The 15,251-nt window shown below is 47.1% G+C and overlaps 1 protein-coding gene across 4 annotated transcripts; it reads right to left on the reverse strand.

Annotated features, from left to right (window-relative positions):
- Positions 1 to 2,898: 2,898 nt before the first annotated feature.
- Positions 2,899 to 14,476, reverse strand: HYOU1 (hypoxia up-regulated 1). Of its 4 annotated transcripts, none has more exons than XM_016139341.2 (26): positions 14,339 to 14,476; positions 13,210 to 13,307; positions 12,882 to 12,975; positions 12,621 to 12,699; positions 12,314 to 12,468; positions 12,149 to 12,225; positions 11,709 to 11,890; positions 11,365 to 11,480; positions 10,062 to 10,254; positions 9,715 to 9,849; positions 9,464 to 9,546; positions 9,222 to 9,354; positions 8,874 to 9,061; positions 8,492 to 8,630; positions 7,917 to 7,977; positions 7,669 to 7,748; positions 7,120 to 7,305; positions 6,810 to 6,982; positions 6,571 to 6,658; positions 6,333 to 6,455; positions 6,030 to 6,163; positions 5,811 to 5,895; positions 4,942 to 5,176; positions 4,801 to 4,848; positions 4,483 to 4,533; positions 2,899 to 4,353 (listed from the first exon to the last, which is right to left on the reverse strand). In XM_016139341.2, the coding sequence occupies exons 1-26, from the start codon at positions 14,458 to 14,460 to the stop codon at positions 4,292 to 4,294; spliced, it is 3,120 nt and encodes a 1,039-aa protein (XP_015994827.2). In that variant the 5' UTR covers positions 14,461 to 14,476; the 3' UTR covers positions 2,899 to 4,291. The 4 variants fall into 4 exon arrangements, with proteins under 4 accessions (XP_015994827.2, XP_015994828.1, XP_015994826.1 ...); XM_016139342.2 differs by having other exon boundaries at positions 14,202 to 14,391; XM_016139340.2 differs by having other exon boundaries at positions 14,258 to 14,374.
- Between the last annotated feature and the right edge of the window lie 775 nt (positions 14,477 to 15,251).

Below are 15,251 nucleotides of genomic sequence, written 5' to 3' on the forward strand. Positions count from 1 at the left end.
AACATTTAGACAGCGTTTATTATGCTCCTGGCACTGTCCTAAGAGCTTTTCTATATCATTTCAGTTAATTCTTACAACAACCCTGTCAGATAGGTACAATTTTTATGAGAAAATTGAGGCACAGAGTTTAAGGAACTTGCCCAAGTTATAGGGCTAACAAGCAGCAGTCAGGGTATAAATCCAGGTAGTCTTGCTACCTCCCAGATAACCAATTCTAGAGTCATAGGTAAAAATAATCAAGAACACCTAAGAAAATTTCTTAAAGATAATAAGGTTATTAAAAGTTATAAAACTACAATTAAACCTATGTGCTACTGTCATATTAGAAACACATCATTTAATTAAAAATCACAATATAAGCCCAAATACATGAGAACTTATTATATGATTAAGACAACTTTCTGTATTAGCCTAGAAAAAATATATTTCAATAAATGGTACTGTAACACCTGGATGATTAGATCACTTCATACCTTACATTAAAATAAACTCTAGGAGGATTAAAAGATCTAATGCAAAAAAGTAAAACCATAAGTACTAGATGAAAACATGAAAAAATTTTTATACTCTTCTGGTGGGGAAAGCCTAAGTGTAACAAATACCTAAAAGCCATATAAAAAAATATTAGTAAGTTCTACCCAAAATAAATTTATGATAGATCATATACAAAGCCCAAACATAAACTGGGTAAAGCATATTTACAATTCATAGACAAATGACTGATTTCCTTTATATATAAATAATTCTTAAAAATCTTTAAGATCAACAACCTAGTAGAAAAAAATGACAAAGGGTAGAGAATAGAGAAAGGAAAGTAGGCCACAGAGAAAGGAAATACAAGTGGCTCTTAAATAAGATGCTTAACCTCAATTGTAAATTAAAATTGATGCCACTTTTTATCTATCAGGTTGGCAAAATTAAAGAACACTGTGTTGGCTTTAGAAATCATGAAAGGTTGGGTCTCATCTTCTTATAGACAAATCAAATCAAAATGATTTGTCTCAGGAACAAAGCTAGTAGGTTATTGCCCAGTTCCTAATATGATGGATTCCAAAACGCAAAATGCATGTTCTTAATCAACGAATGATGCTCCTTCCCATACACATTAGGTAATATTAAAGGTAATATTAAAGGTAATATTTGAAAATTTACACCAGGTCTCTCAATATCAGAGCACTATTGACATCTTGGGCTGGGTAATTGATAGGGACTGTCCTGTGTATTGTAGGATGTTTAGCAGCATCCTTGACATGCACCCACTAGACACCAGTAACCCTCCTCTTACCCCTGCCCCTCACAATTGTGCTACCAAAAATGTCTCCAGACATTGCCAAATGTCCTCTGGCAAAATTGCCTGATTGACAACAACTACATTAAATATTCCTACCTTCTAATGTAACCTGAAATGATGAAAATAATTCTATGCCCAAAGGTAGTCACTATTGCTTATAATGCTGAAAAGCAGAAACACCCTATATGTGTAAAAATAAAGATTAAGTAAACTGTGCTATACCTAGTCAGTGTACCAGAGTTGTTAATAATGCCCTCCTAATGAAGAAACTAGAAGAATCAGAATCAAACCTTTAAAGATCATGGTTAATAAAAAGCTCAGTACTTTTATATTCAAGAATTGCTAATGGCATGCTTACGATGTTAATTCCAAATATATATATTATATACCCAGATGAGTTGAAAACTTAAAACCTGAACACAAATATTCACAGCTTTATTCATAATTGCTGAAACTTAGAAAAGCAACCAAGATGTCCTTTCAGTAGGTCAGTGGATAATCTGTGGTACATCCAGAAAATGAAATGTTATTCAAAGCTAAAAAGAAATGTGCTATCGGGCCATGAAAAGACATGGAGGAAACTTATCTATATATTACTAAGTGAAAGAAACCAATCTGAAAGTCTACATACTATATAATTCCAACTATAATACATTCTGAAAAGGCAAAACTATGGAGAGAGTGAAAAGGTCTGTGGTTGCCAGGGGCTAGAGGGGAGGGAAGGATGAATAGGCAGAGCACAGAGGATTTTTAGGGAAGTGAAAGTACTCTTATGACATGTAATGATGAATACATCACTTAACATTTGCCCGAACTCAAAGAGTGTACAATACCTAGAGTGAACCCTAATGTAAACTATGGACTTCGGGTAATAACGACATATAGGTTCATCAGTTTTAAATGTCCCACTCTTAGTGGATGCTGATAGTGGGAGGCTGTGGGTATGGAATCAGAGGGCATATTATCTGTACTGTCTGCTCAATTTTGCTGTGAACCTAAAACTGCTCTAAAAGTGTTACCAAAAAAACCTTCCAGGTTCAAAACTTGTCTGACCTGTTCAACCTTTAGAGAAAAATGACCTTAATAATAACTGTTACCCAACTGCTTAGACACGTAAATGACTAGTGGTCTTCCTTTGGTAAAATATGGCTCCATCACAACTGATGGAAAATCCAAATTAATTGTGCTATGAATGGTGACTCTCTGGCAACATATTCTCTTGTCAGAGTAGTAGCAGCGAGATAATGAGTCAGAATTAAAGTCAAACCTAGCTGCGACACTTAATATCTAATTCCTTGAACAAATTACTGAACCTCTATGGGCTATCAATTTCTTATTTGTAAAATGGGGTTGTTACCTTAAAAATGAAAGTTACCTAAAAATAACATAGGGTCCAAATAATGTTGGAGAAAAATAAAACCACAATTTTGTTTGCATGAAAAAAATGTCCGTATATGATTCTCAACTAAGTCAAGAATGTTAAGAATGTATTGGTGATAATACTACAGGTAATTTTATTATTCGAACTTCTATTTTCCAAATTTTCTACAATAAACATCCATTATTTATATTCAGAAAATAAAGTTTTTAAAGCCACAGCACAGAAATTGTAGAAAATAATATTTTATTGAAAGTTTTTCAATTAACCATGGAACAAAGTACAATTTGACTCAAATTTGTCCAACCAGCCTCAACTGCCAATGAAAGAAATTCTAAAACATACAGGACAGGGTGGGTCCCTTAGGTTTCATTTCTGCCAATATGGCAAAAAAAAAAAAAAAAAAAAAGTGGGGAAAGGGAATAAAAGATGGACTCAACCAAGTTCCCCCTTGCCCTGCCCTGGCTCCTGCTACAGACACATACTGGAGGGCACACTCCCCAACATCGGCATAGTGGGTAAAGGGACCCCATCTTAGCAGAGCAATGCATAGAAAGCCAGCCTCTTCCTTTACCCACAAGGCCTCAGAGAGCTAGGTGGCATTTTTTACATTTATACCATGTTCTTTCCTTCCCCCGGATTCTTAGGCTAGGGGCTCACAGTAGAAAGCACATTTTATTCAGCCTAAGGGGCCAGGGGGTGAGGGAAAGGCTGTCTGGGAAGGTAGAACAGTAGGAAAGAAAGTGGGGTAGATAGCTGAAGGGACATGGAATACCAGGCTACTGGGAAGATGCAGATTTTGAGAAGGCTTACAGGATGCTGGCATCCCATGCTGGCCACTCCACATGGAATTCCTGGGCCCAAGAGTACACAGGTGGGAGCTACAGGGTTTTCACATGGCTTACTCCCTGGAAAGGTGGCTGGATTCCCTTGTTCACTTTCTCCCTGTCTACTCCAGCCACCAAGGGTTGTACATGTGGGTGGGAATCCACCCATATTTACTTCAGCCAGTCTAGATGGAAGGGCTCTGGGCAAGAGGCTGCCTAACTTGCAACAAGAAATCAAGGAAACCCATAGGAAGAGGGGTCAATGGGGAGAGAGGGCTTTTTAGGAAAAACGAACTTAGAGGAGAAAAGAACATGGATAGGCACTCAGAAACCAAACCTAGTGACCAAGCCTCTGTAGACACTGGCCTCCATGTGACACTGATTTTGTGGTAGAAAAGAAAGGAAGATGACCAGAGAAGATTGGAGACTCTAATAACCCAGGACATTCTTCCCGCTATGAGGTCTGCCAACCACTGACAGCTACTCTCTCACCTACCCACAGGCAAAGAATTAAGACATAATAGTGATTTTTCCCAAATTAGGGCTTGGACAGGTAGGGAACCAGATGGTGGGATTGAAGGATAGAACAATTTCAGTTTTAACCACAGAACTACTCTGGAAGGAACTGGTGAGCTGTCCCTTCCTTCCCCTTCTCCACACCTCCAATCACTGGTGAGAGAAAAGGAACTTAAGCCTCTTGAGGGCTAGACCAACACCTCCCCCAACCCTCAATGTTTAATAAATAGAGGTGGTAGAGAAGGGGATGGGGCTGAATGGATAGCTGGAAGGCGGGGGTTATAGTTCATCATTCTTCAAAGTTCGCTTCTGTTCTGTTGGCTCTTCCTTCTGTTCAGATTCTGTTAGGAGTTGAGGAGACAAAGGAATGAAAACATAAAGTGAAATGGAGATAACTAGCTCCAGTTCTATGCAGGTATTTCCCCCAGACCCTGCCAGGCTTCCCGGCATACCCCTGGCTCCACCCTCACCTGCTCCAGGACCTTCTAACTCCAGAGGTTCAGTGTCTGCTGGTTCAGATCCTGCTTTTGGGAAGGAATAGTTTAATGTCTGTAGAGGGGAGGAATAGGCTAATGGAGGGGTGGGCAAAAACTTCTTCTGTAAAGAGCCAGATAGTAAATATTTTAGGATTTGTGGGCCACACTCGGTCTCTTTGCATTTTCTTTTTTTTAAATAACCTTAAAAAAGATTATTCATAGCTCATGGGCTGTCCAGAAAACAGGCTATGCCTGCCAGTTTGCCAACCACTAGGCTAAGTGATATCCATGTTCCCAGTTTCCCCAACTCACGAGTCTCTTTCTCAGGTTCTGAAATGGGTTTTGCATCTTCAGTACGGCCTGGAAGAAAACCAGGAATAAAATGTAATCCCAGGAGGGAAATGAGGCCTTTTTCCTGCCTAGTAACACCTGGTGCCAGGCACCCTGCCTTACCTGGTGGACGGATGACCTTCTCTCCCTGCTCACTGGCATTGAGTGGAGGTTCTGCCCGGGTCCCATTCTTGTCCTTGGGCCGGGGCCGCGGCTTAGTAAACTTGGCCTTATTGAGCAGATACTGCACCTCACGGTCCAAGGCCATCATCTTGGCCTCGATGTCTTTTGAGAGCAACACGGGCTTCTCTGTGGTAGGAAGCTTGGCCTGCTCAGCCATTGTTGCATTCTTCCAGGCCTGTGGGTGAGGCCAGGACAGGCTCAGTTAACCATGGAAATAGCAGACATCTCTGTCCCACATAAAATACACCCCAACCAGCCTCAGGGTCTTCCCTTGGACCTCAGATCACTCTGCCACCTCTGTCCATCTGCCTCACAAGGGTACATAGTGCCCATAATGGCAATCAAGGCTTTCCACAAGGGAGTCTCAAACTACATGTTTCTGGCTTATATTTTATTACTTTGGACTAACTACAGTTGAACCTCCTGGTTATTCCCTTCTTGTCTCTCTACTTCTGAGCTCTGGTTCAAAAAAAGTCCCCACACAACCAAAAGTTTCTATTTCATATGGCAAATCAGTCTCAATAATCTAAACCCTGGCCTACTTTCTGAGTCCAGCTCAAGTCCCAGCTCCTCAAAGCAGCTTTCTCTAACCTCACAGGGAATGGCTCTGTTGTTCCTCCAGTCTGATCACTAAGGGCTCTGACCCTTAATTGGCACTAAATAAGGCCTCAAATGGAAACATCTTTTGCCTTCCCAGTTAGCTGCTAAGCCAGGAGGCAGAAACTGCTGAGTACCTGCATCTCCCATGCTGCTTAAGATGGCACACCTTGCCAGGTAAGTATCTAGTTAAGAATTTACACAGGGATTACCCAGGTCTCATTGATGACTTTCTCTAATGTTGTCATCTCCACCTCAGTGAAGATCTGGTCCATCTCTGGGATAAGCCGGGCCCCCCTGGAAGCCAGAGGGGAGATCATCAGCCCAGGAGTAAGTAATGTATGGATGTGGGGAATAGGAAGATAATGGGAATGAGAGTCACTGGGCTTGGCAGGACTAAATAAGGAAGAAAGGGCAAAGGGTCTGCTCACTTGAGAAACATGCTGGAATGGTTGAGGAGACTGTCGAGAGCAGACAGCCGTTCAGGCCACTTTTTACGTTCTTCCACTCGAAAAAACAACCCTTGGCACAGCTTCCTCAGCTCGGCCAGCTTCTCCTTCAACATCTGATAGATGTGCAGTGGGAGTGGGTAGAGGGGTTTAAAGAAAACAGAATAGCCCTGGAGGCAGCCCTGCAACCTTCTTTATGGTCTTAGACCCCAATTTTCTCACTTTCTTTGACCCTGGAAGGAGAGAGTTCCCATCCCATCTATCATATCCCAAGAGGCCCCTCACCACTGTGGTAGCCCCAAAGCCCTCATCCTCCAGCCAAGTGGAAGCAGCGCTGAGTTTCCCAGAGATCTCTTCACGCTGTTCTGTGGTGGACACTTCCTGGTATTCAGGCTGGTACAGCTTGTCCTAGGGAGGTGCACATAAGCGCAGGCATGCAGTGAGCTCCTGAGGGCAAGGCTTGCAGAGACAGGGCCTCCACAGACATAGATCCCAGGACAAGTGTGCCTCCCAGCCTACCAACCTGGGTCTCAAAGATGAAAGCTTCCAAGCTGTTGGCAGCTTTCTCCCGTTCCTGCTTCTCTAGGTCTCGGACTGTCAAGTCCTGAAGTCTGTGGGACAAAAGGGAAAACAGGCACGAGAAAGATAGCATGTTGAACTTGAGCCCTGGTCAGACAACCGTCCCTCCCAGAGGCACCATTGCACACTCTGACCACCATACACATACACACGTTCTGTCTGTTTCTCTCAGTCTTTACTCACTTCTGTGCTGATTGGGCCAGTTCGTCCTCAGACAAATCAGGCAGGTCGAGAACAACCAGTTCTACCCCAACCTCTTCAATCATTCTCTGCTTCCGGGCAGATTTCTGTTTCTTTTCTTCCTCCGGGGCTAGAGGGATACCCTCAGACTCTGCCTCCCCCTTTTCATTTGGTTTCTATGGGGGAAAGAAATGAAGATGTCAGGAAAAGCTCAGGCTCTTCTATTCTCCACATGCAGGGCTTGAGAAACAAGGCAGGCATCTGCTCCTTTAGCCTATGGGTCCAGTATGGCCTTACTCTGCCTGCAGCTTACCTGGGCCTCAGACTTTCCTCCGTTTTCTTTGTCTGTGGCTTTTTCTCCGTCAGCGGCTGCATCCCCCTTAGGCTCAGGGGGTGAGGGCTGAGAGGTGTCCTCCACTGGGGCCTCAGTTTCCTCCTTGAGCTCCACTTGCTCTCCAGGCTCATCCTTGCTCCCCTCAGCAGGGCTTTCCTCTTCCTCCTGAGACAATCACAGACACACCAAAGAGGACAGTCAGGACCCATGGAGCAGGACCAGCTCAGCAATTCCAGGTCCCCCTCACTCTACTTTGAAAGAGCTCACAGCTTGGGGATAGGCAGAGGACAACTTTATGGAAATGGGCAGTGAGCTGTTTGGACTGCAGCTGTCTAGACAAAGAAGGACCTGGAGGGGAATGGCCTTGGATCTCAAGCACAGCTCAGAGTGCAGAGAAGGGTATGGTTATTTAGCATGGGCTGAGAGGAAGAAGAGAACTATTAAATGCTAGGCAGCTGAAATGCCCACCCCAACTCCCTGCCCCCACACACCATCTTTCATGCTCTCCTGGCTCCATCCTAGCCTTACCTGGATGGTATCAGTACCATTCTCTTTGGTGTCTGGTGTGGTACCGCCTCCAAATAAGCTGGAGATGGTGTTGCCAAGTTCTAGAGGGAAGAAAGCCCAGACTCAAAGGGAACAACAGTGACTCCAGCTCTTAACCCAAGAGCAAGGCCTGCCCACCTCCCCAAAACACAAGTATATTCTCTCTCATATTCTGTGTCTGTGTCTCTCTCTGTCTCTGTCTCTCTCTCACGTGCACACGCGCCTCTTACTGGTCAGAGTTGATTCTTCTTCTGGGCTGTCCTCCACCAGAGTCTCAAACACAGACTCCACCTGAAAATAGGGATTCAAGATGAAAAAACGCATACATGAACCCACCATCTCTCCACAAACCTCCTGCCATGGTGGGGGTCTGCTTATGCACATCCATGCAACTCCCAGCTGTGTTCTCGCCTGTGTTCTTCTAAAGGCTCTTGGATCAAGTCATCCTCCCCATTTTGAATATGAGCTGTCTGAAGACAGGATTACAGATCCTTTTTGGCCCCAGAGCCTTGTATTTCTCCACTCAACAGAATGAATCATTATTTCTCACAGTAAGTTTGCCCTCAGATGTTAACCCTCAGAATTATTCTTTGAAAATAAACAAAATTTCAGAATTGTAGATTCTGAAATTTATAATGCTCATAAGTATTTACAGATTACATGAAGACCCACATCAGATCACTAGTTAGCTTCATTTAAAGTCAACATTTACCCAAACTCGAAATCCTTTTTGTTTCTCATGTTCTAAAAGGCTGGCGGGGCTGGGCCTTGACCCTGTACACAGGGTCTCTCCCTCTGCACTCACCCTGTCTAGGCTGAGCACACCGCTCTCGTCCAGGTTGAAGTGCGCCTTGATGCCCTTGGACTCGTAGTCGGGATACTTCTTGAAGCTCTCGCCCACACCTTTTAGCTTCACCGTGGTCAGATTCTGGGAGCCAAATACCCTGGTTGGGAGGAGAGCAATTCAGCGGAATCCACCTGGTCTGCCTCCAGCCCTAGACTATACAGCCTCCTGGAACAAAATGCTGACGCTCTCCCCAAGGACACACTTAGGAGGAAGGCAGCACCCTCCAGAGGAGATGCTCAACCTAACCCCAATCCCGCAATCTGCTTCCCATGGGTTAGCCCTTTAGACCCCAAGTCCTCCCTCCCTGGAGCTCCAATCCTGCCCCACCCTACCCCCTCACCGAAGATCCTTGGGCCCCAGGAAGCCCAGGTCACCATAGTTGACGTGGAAGTTGAAATCATGGCTATAGCGGTTAAAAGTGATGACTTTGCGTTGAGGGTAGGGCCCCATCCGGGAGAAGAGAACACGCCTATTGTGCTTCAGGCTGTGAACCCCAGGTTCCTCCTCCACTTCTCTTGTGAACTCCACCTACACAGCAGGCAGAGGAGGCACACTGGGGAACCAGAACAGGTTCTGGGATAAGGGTGGGTGGCAGAAAGACAGAGGGACAAGCTAGAGCAGATAAAAGAAGAGATCACATTTGGAGAGGTAAAGAGAGCTTGTCACTTGATCAGACAGGCTAACTCACCAGGATAGGATAGATGACCGCATCTCGAACTATAAATGGCTTCACCTTGAAGGCTTTGCTGAGCGCAGCTGCCTGGTACACAGCCCCCATAGCAGCTGCTTCATCTGCATTGATGTTCTTCCCCAGCTCCTCCCTGTCAAAGTCCCAAGCTTCAGCATCATCTATTCTGCAGCTCCCAGCCTGGCCTCCCTCCTCTTAGCCTTCCAGCTGCTCAGTTCTGGAGTCCTAACCCTCAAACTCACTTGCCCACAGCCTTCAGCAGAACCTCCTGAACTTTGGGGACCCGAGTGGCTCCCCCCACCAGGATCACCTGCTCAATCTCATCCTGCAGAGGGAGAAAGAATATGAAATTATGACAGTACATTGTTGACCCTCCTCCTCAGCATCGACTCATACCTTAATGTTCCTGCCCCCTGCTCCCTCCTCCCCCCATCTAATCACTTTCTATCTCACTTGTCTCCTAGCCCAGGCCCACCTCTGACTACCCCCTCACCAAGTTCATTTCAGCACTCTGGAGGGCCTGCTGGACAGGCCTAGCCACCCGCTCAAATAAGTCTGCACACAACTCTTCGAACTCCACTCGAGTCACCTTTGCCTTGAAGTCCACATCGTCCATGAGGCCCTCGATCTGAGGGGGGATGAAGAGTGTCAGAGGTCTTACCCAGGTCTTACTTTCTGAGTGGACATGCCAGAAACAATGGGAACAGGACTTTGGAATGATGGCAGAAGGCATGAGACGAACAGATGGGCCACACCAAGCACAAGCAGCCTAGCTCAGGATAGGGGCTCCTCTACCCTCTGGGTGGGGAATATTGCCCTCAACCAGCCACATGTTGACACCTGTGCCATGTGGTCAGCATTGGCACTCAGGACAGTTTTGAGTCGATTGGCCTCACGTAGCAGCTTGGCCATGGCACGGGGGTTCTCTCGCACGTCCTTCACTCTCTGACCCTTGCGCTGCTCATTGAAAAGCCCAGCCAGGTGCTCACGCAGCCGAAGCTCCATTTCCAGGCCCCCTAGGGTACGGTCAAACCTGTTCAGGAAAGGGAACAGAGAAAAGTGTGAAGAACATGTGGAGTCCCTTCATCTATATAGAATCCTGACTCTCATCTCACATGGTGACACCCCATAATGACAATTCACCCACTCATTCATTCAACCACAGTATTAACTATCTATATTTCTTTGGGAGTGTAATTATGAGGGGAAAAAAAAAAGACAGGGTTCCCGCTGTCAAGAAACTTACAAATGAGCAATCACATAAGCATATAAATGTGAAATTTATATGACACATACCATGTGTTATAAAGGAGAGGCAAATGATGCTATTAGAACACATACATGGGAAACCTCAGCTATTTAGAAGGGTGGAAGAAAGTTTTGTGAAGATGCTTGAGCTGAAACCTAAGGATGAGTTGGAGTTAACTACGTGAAAATGAGAGAAAAGAATATTTTAGATAGAAGGAACAGTACGCATAAACACCCTGAGGTAGGAGAGGGTATGCTAAGTTCCAAAAGAGGGCAAGTATGGCTAAAGCTCAAAGAGCAAGAGGATCAGGGTTAGAGACAAGGACACAGGCACAGCCTTACAGGCCAAGGTAACAGTTCAGAGCTCCTGAAGAGTTTTTAAAGAAACAGGTTATAATCACATTGGCATTTTGAAAACAACCCTCCAGCTGCAACATAGAGAAAGAACTGGAAAGAACCCACACTGAGAGCAGGAGATGTTTGGAATTCTGCAGGTAAGAAGTGATGGCAGCATGAACTATGGTGGTAGTGGTAGAGATGGAAGGAAAAGGGTAGGTTCAAAAAATAAAACAATGTCAGTGATAAGTTATTTAAGAAAACTGGAAATAATGAGAGCAAAAAAGAGACTGAATCTGAGATCCTACATATGGCCTATGGCATCATGTATTTTCTTAGAAGTAGTTCAGTAAGTTCCCTGCCTTTCAATCTTCCCAAACCATCCTCCCCTTCCCCATCTTTCCCTTGCTCTTTGGGAGAGGTATTTCACGACAACTGACACTTTAACCAGCAGAACATTCCTGCAGGGAGCAGGACTGAGGTAGATGCCCCTCCAAGAAGATACCTCCAACTTGAGGGTCTTTCTCAGCAAGCAGCCCTTCTCCTAGCACCCACTTACCCCACTCCCCGGATTTGCAGCTGTGGCTGCATCCCTGCTTCCTTAGTCTTCACTGTCTGGTAGGTCACGATGGTGCACACAGTGCTGCCTGAGCCCATGTCATAGAACATGATATTCTGGAGAGACATCAAGGCAACTGTTATAGAAACCTTATCCAAGTCCAAGGTCCCTGCTTCCTGCTTCCAAGTTGCTGCGTTAACTCTCAATTGAAAGCCCAACAGTTCTAGCGGGGGCCAAGAGGAGACTGTCTATATCAACAAGATAGATGTAAAACAAGCCAAGTGGCCTCCATCCTCAGAACAAGCCACCCTGTAAGTCTGGTCAGAAGTTCCTCCTTGGCTCACCTGAGCAGTGGTGTTGATATCTTTCCGGCGGAAGACACCATAGCTGAGGGCAGTGGCAGTGTTGTCATTGATGAGCTGCAGCACTTTGAGGCCAGCCATGCGAGCAGCTTGCAGCACAGCTCTGCGCTCAGCCTGATTGAAGAAGGCTGGCACAGTGATCACTGCATCCTTGATGGGCTGTTCTACAGAGAATAACAGAACAGAGTTAGATGAGGGTTTCCCAGTCTTGGCACTACTGACACTTTGGGCCAGATAATTCTTTGTTGTGGGGGCTGTCTTGTGCATTGTAGGATGTTTGACAGCATATATGGCCTCTACTCACTAAGTTGTGACAACCAAAAATGTCTTCAGACACTGCCAAACATTTCTTGGGAGGCAAAACTGCCCCATTTGAGACCCTAGGGAACCTGGCCACCACTGGCCCCACTCTGGTCACTCACCTGCAAAATCTTCAGCCAGGGAACGGGAGTAATTGAGAACCATACCCAGTACTTCTTCAGGTGAGAACTGCAGCTGCCTAGAGGGACGTGGGAGGAAGGTGCAGTAGTTAGATGCAAGGAAAGCCAGGCATTAAGGGAAGGCCACTTCTCTGGTAGAGCACTCACGGGCTAATTTGGAAGTACACAGTCTGTCTCTGTGGGTCGAAGCCTAACTCATGCTCTGGGAAACGGGCTCTGTAAAGGGCCACATGGGGGTTGTCCTCCTGCTTTCCCAGGAGATGCTGAAAGTAACGCAATGTAGCCTTTGGACTCTTGATGGCCTGAGGGGAGGAAAGGAACAGAATATTAGGCTCTCAAGCCCACCATATCCTACCTCTTACATCAAGAGATTGATAAGGTAACAGACTCTGGGGTCTGTCACCTCCTCTCCTCTGCTCACCACTTCTGGAAAGGGGGTGGGCTGCTAGCTTACCATGCTTGCTGCACTGTCTCCAAAGAATCTTTCATTTTCTTTCAGGGTCACAATCACTGGGGTTTTCCTCCGGGATTCCCTGAGGAAAAGAGACATTGGGCCTAGGTGCCTATACTAGGGTATGGACCCAAGAGCCTGAACATCACACATATAATCATTAACCCAGACACTAAAGTCTGTTGTGGGCACTTCAAAGAACACACAGTGGCTTAGAACCCAGACTCCCTCTTTCCCCACCCCTGGCACTGAGACTGCCCTCACTTGTTCAAGACAATTTCCATGGGCACTCCAGGTTTGACGATGGCCACCTTCATGGACTCACTACCCAGGTCCACAGACATCACTGCCAGCGTGTCTAAAGGAGAAATAGATTTGCCAGTTAGTCCCCTTTCCCCCACCTTCCTGAGGCTCCTCTAATCAAAATACAGCATCTTCCATGGAGAAGGTAAGATAGCAAAAAACATAAAGGAAAGGCCTGGGTCGAGCAACTCAAGGGTTCCAACCAAGAGCTTCATTGCCCCTTCTCACCATATATCATTCATCATTCACTCATTTATTCCTCCTTTCATCCCTCTACTGGGGTACGTACCACTTAGTGCCAACTGGTCTGCCAAGAGCACAGCCATCAATGCCCAACAGGCTAGCCTCCTTGGCCTCTGCCTCCTGACAGTGGCTGTCATTGTGCCCCTGGGGAGGAGAAAAACAACATTTGTAACCGGATGCCCTGAGTGAAGGAAACAAAACCTCATCCCAGAACAGGGAAGCTTTAAGATTTATACCTACCGTATTCTCACCCAAGGCAGAACAGCCTACATCCCCTACCCTGACTCCTGACAGAGGACCAAACACTCTAATCATCCCCGGAAGTGCCCACAAAGGCCAAGGTGAAATAGCATGAGTCCTGGGCTCCACCCTCCACATCCCTAAACAAGGAAGATAACTGGACAGCAGAAAGGGACCAGAACCTTCCTATTCCGTAGGCAGTAACTGGCGCACGTTAGCACTGGTCCTGCTGTCAGACACCTGAGGTGCGGCCGCGCCCGCCCAGGGTTCAACCACCTCCCCAGACCTGGAGCTCCCCGGCCAGCGCAGAAAACCAGGCTGGGCCTGGAGAGGAACTGAGAGGTGGTGACGTTGGGGTAGGCAGGTATGAGAAAAGCGCCCGTCTTCTCCTCTGTATCCCTTCGGGTTGTCCACACACACACACACACACACACACACACACACTCACCCACCACCACCACCACCACCACCACCACCACCACCACCACCACCACCACCCCCTTTCTCCATCCTACTTCCCGGCCTCGCTACCTACACAGACGCTGTGCCCGAAACGTAAGGTTCCTCGCTCAGCGAGTATCGAGTGCCCCGAGTTCACATAAGCCTCACCTGACTAAGGCGACAGTTCCCATTCCCGGAAACGAGTCTCGGCCCACCCGTATGGCGTGGGGCGCCTTAGATCCAAGCACCCGGTGACCGTGCGGCCCTCACTCCCGCTACCGACCCGCCCCCAGAGCTAGCAGACTGACTCTTCTAGAAGGGGTGGCGGGTCCCCATCGCCATTCCTACTCCCTCTACCTCTAGCCTCCGCTCCTGTGGGCCCAGTTCTGGGACAAACGCAGCGTCGGACGTACCCACGAGACCGGCAGCGTGTCCCCCAGCCCGCGCCCTTCACAACTACCCTCGGTTTGCAAACTGTTACATTAGCCACCAACCTCTCAGCGGCTTCTCGCGCACTAGCCGGCCCCGGACGCGGCGCGCGCTCATTGGAGCCTCTGCCGTCCGACCCTGCGCCGCGCGGACGGCCCCGCCCCTGCTGCCCAGCGCGCGCTTCCATTGGGCCACGTCGTAGGCCCGCCCCTCCCCCGTCTACGGCTCAATCCGAGAGGGCCTGTCCACCAGCTGGGGAAAAACCGAAGGCACGAGCTGCGGTTTGGGCCCCGTCATGGGGCCAAGTGCCCGCCGTGGGGCGCTCGCGGGACCTTTATGGCCTCGGCGCTGGATATCTAATTGCTTGGGGTTGGGAGTGACTGGTGCCGGAGCGCGTGGGCGCCCTCTTCTTCAGGTTACCTAGGGAGCCCCTGGCGAGGAGTGGGAGTGGCCAGCGTCCTTTCTGCCTTCGCGCCATAGAGGTGCTTCCTTGCTGGTTGATAATGAACTGCCCTAGACTTAGGATAGAAATCAGAGTTGTTCGCCGATGGGTCAGAGATAACACTCGTATTAGTGGCAGAATTAGGCCTGGACTCCTTACTCTAAGCCCCATTTGTATGAGAAACTATTCCAAACTGCAAAGCGCTACACACAAAAGATACTTTTATTGGGAGGCTGTAACTGGTTGAGCATATATACGCCACCTCATGTTTTATTAAATCTTGTACATTAAAACACGTTGGACAGGTATTTGGCTCTCCTTACTCCCTTCCCTGTACCTTACAACCCCATCGAAATATGCAGTCCCTGGCCAGTTCACTTTTATCTATTTCATCTTTTTTCCAGTTTTATTGAGATGAACGCGCTTTCTTAAATGTAAAAATAAGTCTCCCCTTTCCTCTCCCCACCGTTGACACCTGGCTTCCTTCAAAGACAGCTCTCTTGAAAATCTCGGTTGTGACAGCCAGAGCTTTCTAA

The sequence above is a fragment of the Rousettus aegyptiacus genome, unplaced genomic scaffold (assembly GCF_014176215.1).
Source record: "Rousettus aegyptiacus isolate mRouAeg1 unplaced genomic scaffold, mRouAeg1.p scaffold_m13_p_5, whole genome shotgun sequence".
NCBI classification, from domain to species: domain Eukaryota; kingdom Metazoa; phylum Chordata; class Mammalia; order Chiroptera; family Pteropodidae; genus Rousettus; species Rousettus aegyptiacus.

Excerpts from the sequence above, each read along its gene's own strand:
- HYOU1 (XM_016139341.2), bottom strand. The coding sequence starts at position 14,460 with ATGGAAGCGCGCGCTGGGCAGCAGGGGCGGGGCCGTCCGCGCGGCGCA. Across the intron at positions 7,978-8,491 it reads GTGTGCTCAGCCTAGACAGG|GTGGAGTCTGTGTTTGAGAC; the intron begins GTGAGTGCAGAG and ends CCCTATTTTCAG. Across the intron at positions 6,659-6,809 it reads CTGGCCCAATCAGCACAGAA|ACTTCAGGACTTGACAGTCC; the intron begins GTGAGTAAAGAC and ends TTTGTCCCACAG.